This window comes from Papaver somniferum, chromosome 5, assembly GCF_003573695.1.
Source record: "Papaver somniferum cultivar HN1 chromosome 5, ASM357369v1, whole genome shotgun sequence".
NCBI lineage: Eukaryota > Viridiplantae > Streptophyta > Magnoliopsida > Ranunculales > Papaveraceae > Papaver > Papaver somniferum.
Genome location: NC_039362.1, coordinates 201,058,957 through 201,066,302, shown reverse-complemented (window position 1 = coordinate 201,066,302; position 7,346 = coordinate 201,058,957). Strand labels below are relative to the sequence as shown.

The 7,346-nt window shown below is 36.7% G+C and overlaps 1 protein-coding gene across 1 annotated transcript; it reads right to left on the bottom strand.

The window, feature by feature from the left end:
- Positions 1-864: 864 nt before the first annotated feature.
- LOC113280564 (histone H4-like) lies at positions 865-6,944 on the bottom strand. Its single transcript, XM_026529176.1, has 3 exons — positions 6,885-6,944; positions 6,600-6,782; positions 865-1,383 (listed from the first exon to the last, which is right to left on the bottom strand). The coding sequence occupies exons 1-3, from the start codon at positions 6,942-6,944 to the stop codon at positions 1,027-1,029; spliced, it is 600 nt and encodes a 199-aa protein (XP_026384961.1). The 3' UTR covers positions 865-1,026.
- Positions 6,945-7,346: the final 402 nt, after the last annotated feature.

The window sequence follows — 7,346 nt, the reverse complement described above, 5'->3', positions numbered from 1 at the left end:
TAAATACATGAGTACCATGCTTCGATTGAAGACCAAGATTTGCTACTCAAGTATCAAATTTTTAGACGAGTTAATCTCCAAACAAAGGGAACATGATCAACACCGTTTGGCTTATCCATGACCAAAGTATTCTCTCACACATGCTACATTTATCAATCTTTTCTTCATAAAAAGTGCAGGCACAGGAAGATGACAGCTCCTAAGATTACTTTCAAAGTATGGATCAGATATCAGAGATAGCCATTGGTTTGATACGGTTTGAATACACACAAAGATTTGACTTGTAAACAACATAGAATGCCTATTAAAAGACCACTACTGCTGCCTATAGTTGATGCTGATGATAAATTTTTGTTGCACATGTTGTTACCGGAAACTGAAAGCATCTCTTAATGAAAAAAAAGAAAAGGTTCTTTTACCTGATATTGAGGCTCATGTCTAGCTAAACTCCTCACCTGACAATGTCTTCCTCCCAGATCATCATTGAACTTCACTTGGAAGAATTTAGTGGAACATCAAGACACAGATAGAGTGATACACACAGATACATGTGCGCCTGTGTGGTTGTAAATCTCAGCAAGAAGAGAGATTTTGATGAACAAATTTCAACTGAAATAAAATGTTTCTCTTCACAACTGATGATTTCAATGTGCAGCCCTCAATTGACTCCACATATAACTTCTAGCTAGATTCCTTTGAAGATTGTTAAAACCTAATTTGACAATTCTCAGCAATAGATCTAAACAGTCTAGTGAAATTGATCTTATTCTTTAGGTTTCATTTGCACTCTAATATGAAATACGAAATTAAGGCACTATAAAGAACATCAACAACGAGCTCAAATCAAAAAACTGGTAAATCAAATTAACCAAGAAACTGAAATTTCTCATTCATTCATTTAGAAAACAGTACAAATCAAAAGAAAGCTCATATAACAGCTTCGATTACTTCATTAACATACTACTTAAAACTCATAAATCAACGAAACCCTCTACAGAAAAACCCCAATTTCAATAAAACCAAACCCTAACCTCCAAATCCATAAAGAGTTCTTCCTTGTCGCTTCAAAGCATAGACAACATCCATAGCAGTGACAGTCTTCCTCCTAGCATGTTCAGTGTAAGTAACAGCATCACGAATCACATTCTCAAGAAAGATCTTAAGAACACCACGAGTTTCTTCATAAATCAATCCACTGATACGTTTCACTCCACCTCTTCTTGCTAATCTTCGGATAGCTGGTTTAGTGATACCTTGGATGTTATCTCTCAGAACTTTTCTGTGCCTCTTTGCTCCTCCTTTGCCTAATCCCTTCCCTCCTTTTCCTCTTCCTGACATTTTTTTTCTCACTCTGAAATTTCTTTTTCTCTGGTTTTCTTTTCTTTGTTTATTTGATTTGTGAGAGATGAGAGTGGGTAGTGGGGGTTATTTATATGGAGTATTTTATTAGGAATTTGTTGAACTTCTGAAATGGTGATTTGTACCGTTAGATAGGATAGCGATCTGTATGAGTGGTTTTTGCTTGTAAATGAACCGTTAGATTGGGAACATTAATTTTCTATTGGCTGAATAAGAAGTACTCGGATTGCGGTTTGTTTTTCTTAGTTTGTACTACTTCTTTTGACCATTATGAACAGTGGTGCTCGATGTATGCGATGTACCGCGCCGAGTCTATTGATGAAAGCGCCTAAAACCGTGATGTAATTTTTCAATCCTTTTCTCTCTTCTTGAAAGCAGGAAGGTTAGAGGAAAGATTGACACAAGCGAAGGTGAGCAATAAGTGAAAAGGTAAAAAAACGAGTTTAAATTCTCGTTCATCCACTTTTTACAACAAATAAAATATATTTTTCTTGAGTTATATGGGCTCGTCTTTAGTTTTTATATAAATAAAATATTTTTGGGTGATGGTACAATCCTCGCCTATCAAGGAGATGCTCGTACAACATCGGCTGCGCTGGTTTGGGCACTTTCAGCGAAGACCGTCTGATGCCCCGGTGTGAGTAGGTCACATCAGACGCGCTAAAGGAAGGATGCAACGCAGAGGCCGATCGAAGCTAACTTGGGACGAGTGTGTAAAGAACGACTTGAGCAACTGGAATCTTCTACCAGAGCAAGCGTTGGACAGACAGATTTGGAGGGCGGCAATACGCGTGGAAGAGGTGGGTTTCAGGTATGTAGACTAACAACCCCTCTCCTTTATTTCCCCTTTTCCTTATAATTTTCTTTTCAACCCAATCAGCGAACATGTAAACGCAACCCTGCAGTTGTGAAGGTGGGGAATCCCCTTATAGCGCTGCAGTTGGCAGGATTGTGAAGGGGAAACACCTCGTAGCTTCTGCAACCGGGACATGGTGTAAGTATATCCGTGTTAATGGTCGAGAATTCGTAATCCCATTAACACGGTGATTATTGTCCATCTAGTCCAAAAACAAAATTAATCGCGACGCGGGTAGCGTCAAGTATTTTTGCTTGTTGTAGTGCAGGTTGTACAAGGCTCGAACAGGCCGGCGTAAAAACCTATGTTCGACTCTTAGGAGATACTCTCTAGTCGACCCGGTACTTGCTACTGGAAAAGACTTTAGATTTGGTGCAATCCTCGCCTATATCGAAGTTCCGTCTCTCACTATTATATTCAGGCGTTCTCCATATCCTACACTAATTTTCTTTTGTTTAAAACTCTATGAACGGTATGTCTAGAATTTTCTTTTGTTTAAAACTCGCCGGACTGAGTTATCTGAACTAATTTGAGGCTAGGAAATAAGATAAATAACGTCATTTGAGAGTTATGTCCAAAGCCTTTTATCCATATATCATTAAGAATACATAATATGTTCCCATATTAATTAGCAGTAATCTATTAAATTAATTAAGTTAAGTTAATAATGTTAGATTAAATTTTTCTAAGTAAACATTTTGATTATTGTTTTTGTTAGATTTAATTTATGAATCATGTTAGGAAAAAAAAATTGGAAAAAAAAATTGGTTTTAACAAAATGAATAACTCTAGTTGACCACTTATCAAGAAGAATTGAACAAGATTTTGTTGGTTTAATTCTTCAAATTATATAAGGAATTCATAAATCATGTAATAAAATGTCATCATGCTCGACTTAACAAAAAACATGTTGACCAGGCTTGGTCGACATGATCGTATAATAGCAAAATGGGCTTTTAAATGTCATCATGTAATATTTATTCCAACCATGCCGACTAACTATGACCAAACTTCGACATGCTATGGAATTTTATAGCATGATCAGTATTCGAGATTTTGCATACATAAAGTAGTGTGATAAACATCGTATTGGTCAGCAAGGTAGAAAATTAGTAACATGCCGACTAATTCAGGGTCGTCAGGATTTGTATATTTCAGTTATTTGTTTTGTCAGAGTCCTCACTTTGAAAAATAAAAACATTGATGACCATGTTTAGTCAACACGTTATGTGGTGGTGAAACATGATGGCCTTTTACGTACCTAGTAAAGATGAGACTTAAAAGATATAATCTACTTTATTTGAGTAACATTGGTTGGTACATTGATTCAAATTCTAAAATCTAACTCACTTTTGTAGGCATCACAGATGCACTTAGCACATACACTAAGCCTTTTAACCCCTAAGCGACCCTAATGGACGAATTATAATCTCATGACGATTTATATAGATATCTACCATCAAAATCTAATCAAAAATTAATAAAGGTCTCAATCTTCACCGGAGGAAACTTCATCCCCATCAAAGAAACTAGACATATTGTCTAGCACATACTCCAGAATTTTCTCATTCGTGAATTTATAGCTTTCATCAAATGTGAAAGCTTCTCTCTTTTCCTTCAAACAGTGCGTTTTTCGTGACTTCCTCCTACACAAACACAACCAAACTTTATAAGTGTATACGTGGAAGATCAAACAACTTAGTTTATGTAAAAAAAAAACTCAAAATATAGTTACAAATTATTGGATCGACAAGCCAAAATGTCTACCGTTAAATATCCATACTTGTATGCCTACATAATCAGCTATCTCATTTTGGATAAGTTGGTACCTATTGTTTATTTGTCGCAGAGATTCTCCCTTTGTATTTTCACAATCTATCAGATAATGGATATACACCCTTCCCCATAAGGTTTTGGGTGCAAACCCTTTCGTATTGGCCATCTTCACGTCGGGTTTCATTGAATAATGTTTTGATTATTTCCAAATCTTCGGTTGCATCATTTTGTAATGACCCGACTCTCCACCGATATTGTCCCCACTTAGCAATTGTGGTTATCCGGCAGTATGGATTTTTCAACGGGCATCATTGCGGTAATCTAGCAGAAACTTCCCAGAAGGTCACACATCCCTGGATTACTCCTGCCCAAGCACGCTTAACTGCAGAGTTTTCTATTAACTCTGGAGTGAATTGTACTGCAAATGCCTCGGTGTTAGGAAAGGAAAAACCATTACATACATTCCATTCGGCCAACCACTGTCGAATATCGGGGTATTACAACTCCTGGAATATATTCAAGCAACCCAAATCTTCGGCGTTCCCTTCCCCTCATGAGATCAGTATCTGGCACAACCCCTGCAGCGTACTCTCTCACCCTACGCAGGTGACCCATCGTCGGCTCTGATAAAATTTATAATGACCTGATTCTCCACCGATATTGTCCCCACTTAGCCATTGCGGTTATGTGACAGTGTGGAATTTTTAACGGGCATCGCTGCGATATTCCAACAGAAACTTCTCGGAAGGTCACCCATCCCTGGATTACTCCCGCCCGAGCACGCTTGACTGCAAAGTTTTCTGCTAACTCTGGAGCAAATTGTGTTGGAAATGCCTCGGTGTTAGGAAAGGACAAACCATTAAATACATTCCATTCGGCCAACCACTGCCGAATATCGGGGTATTACATATGATGCCATTCCTGCATGTAGAGGGTATGAGATGAACTAGAAAGAGTAGATGATGAAACGATTTTTTATATTACATGAAACTAAGTGTATATAGTTTGGTAGAGAAAACAAGTATATTTATAGGATAGTTTCAAAAACTAATCGTTGGGAAAGTAAATCGGCGCAGTAGTAGTTGCACGATTTTGAATTTTGAACTCATCATTATGGTTTATTTTTTCTTACAATGACGACTTGGATTAGTCATCGTGCTCGTAATGTTTCCGATTAATAGGATGTTTTCATCAAGTTAAAATTCAAATTTAAGCAACATTAGTCGTCCCTATTAAAGTTTCATCAAATGATGACTACAAAATTTTTGTCAAGGTCGTAATTTTGTTACTAAGACGACTAATAACATATTTTATTATAGAAAAAGTCATATGCATCTATCTATGGTCGACATGACAGTTTCTTTATAACATGACGACTACATATTGGTCGCCACGGTCGTAGTGTTATCACCTTGACAACTTATAGGATGTTTTCATTCAGAAAAGTGTCAAGTTTAAGCAACTTTGGTCGTCATGATCTAAATTTTTGTAATATGATGACGACTAACTCAGGGTCAGGTTCGTATTCTAAATACCATGACGACCCCGGTAACTACACAAATTATATTTTCAGGGTCGTCAATTTACACATAAAAAAGAAGACTATCCTAGTTCGGTCGCTATTTTACAAGTGTTAAAACCTTTGATGACTTTGTTCTTGGAATAACACAAATGTTAGCATAATTTAACTACGCTTCATATAACAACTAGAAATAAAACATAATAGGTGTTTTGATTACAAGAAAACATTAAGAAATTGTTGTTCAAACGTAAATAACCTTAGTATAATTGTCTAAAAAGTAAAACACAATATTTTCGCATTCACGACCACGACCACAACCACCATGACCTCGACCTCGACCTCATTTAGTACCATTGCATCGTCGGCTTCCTTGGGGTCCACGTCCACGACTACGATAACTATTTAGTGCAAAACTTGCTCGATGAAATATTTAGGCGACATCGTTATTAGTAACATTGATAACAAAGTCAGTATGTTTAGACAAAGGGTGTCCTTTATCTCTCGCGCAACATATCATCTTCACAAGAGTCTTTAAGTTGCCCTTTTCTTTTTAGCTAAACAACAATGATCAATAAACTTATTCAATAATTTACATAAATCTTAAAACAATAAGAGAAACACAATACTTTAAAAATTATTAAGACCCGTTGTTGGGTCTTTCACGATATTTTTCTTCTTCCGGGATGGTTAAACAATTTCTTCCCGAGTTACACAAGGATGGGGAAAATGAGAGTACCACTGCATGTAATTATCATGAGCTTTATGAATGTCGATTACGAGTTCCAAAAGACTCACATCAACTCGACAATCACGCCTCTCGTCCCAATGAGAAGTTTCTGGCTTTAAAGAGTAAACTACCTCAATAGTTTTTTGGGACGTGTTGCACTCCTGCCTTTCCACTTTAAATAATGGTTCATCACCGACATTGGGTTCTTCTTGAACATAACCAAGTTCTCGAATTACACGAGAAGGATCGTACATTGAAGATCCATGGGGGGAAAACAAGGGACCATTTTAAAATGCAACCTTATCTCCCCTTACAAGTATATGCATTGTTTTCTATTCTTAATATTAATCAAAGATTACCTCATCCGCAGTCATGTTGTCTAGAGAAACTGGCATGTTGATCATCTGTGGAGGTATACGCTTCTTCTGAAAAACATTTAAATTTGTACTTGCTCCTTTAGGCTTGTGATATGGCAAACCATCTTTGATTTCGATATTGGGATTGGCTTTCACTAAGGAATTGAAGTACTCATATATCAAAATCTAAAGGTGTGATAGAATGTATCAAACAAAAAACAAACTTCAAAATTTGGCGAATATGAATAACAAAGTCAATTGAGGGAATGGACTTAGATTCTCACTAACTTGCTTAGTAAGTGGCTTTGAAGACTTTTTCCGCTCTCCATTAATTTGGGAAACCACCATAGTACCCCATGAATAATTACACACCTCATATAGAGGATGCAATAGTTGGAGATGCTTTTCGTCAATCATGTGTGTTAGAGAATTGCTCAGTCGAACTCATAAGTGTTATCTTAAGCTTTTTGTCAAACTTTGTTGATCAAAGTTATATCTTGATTTCTAGTCTAGATTTAGTCATTCTCAGATTAGGATAGAAGTGTGTAGAGATTCGGATATCACTCCGTTCTACCGTTTGAAGGCGAAGATCAACCGGAGCTTTGGAGAACTTCAACATCAAAAGGTAAGTGAAGATTAAACCACTTGTATCTCAAGTTTTCACCTTTCTATCTATGATACTAAGTCGCATGACTAAGTTGACTTTAAAGTGTTGCATAATAGAAATTTCGAGTCAAGTTTATCTTGTTA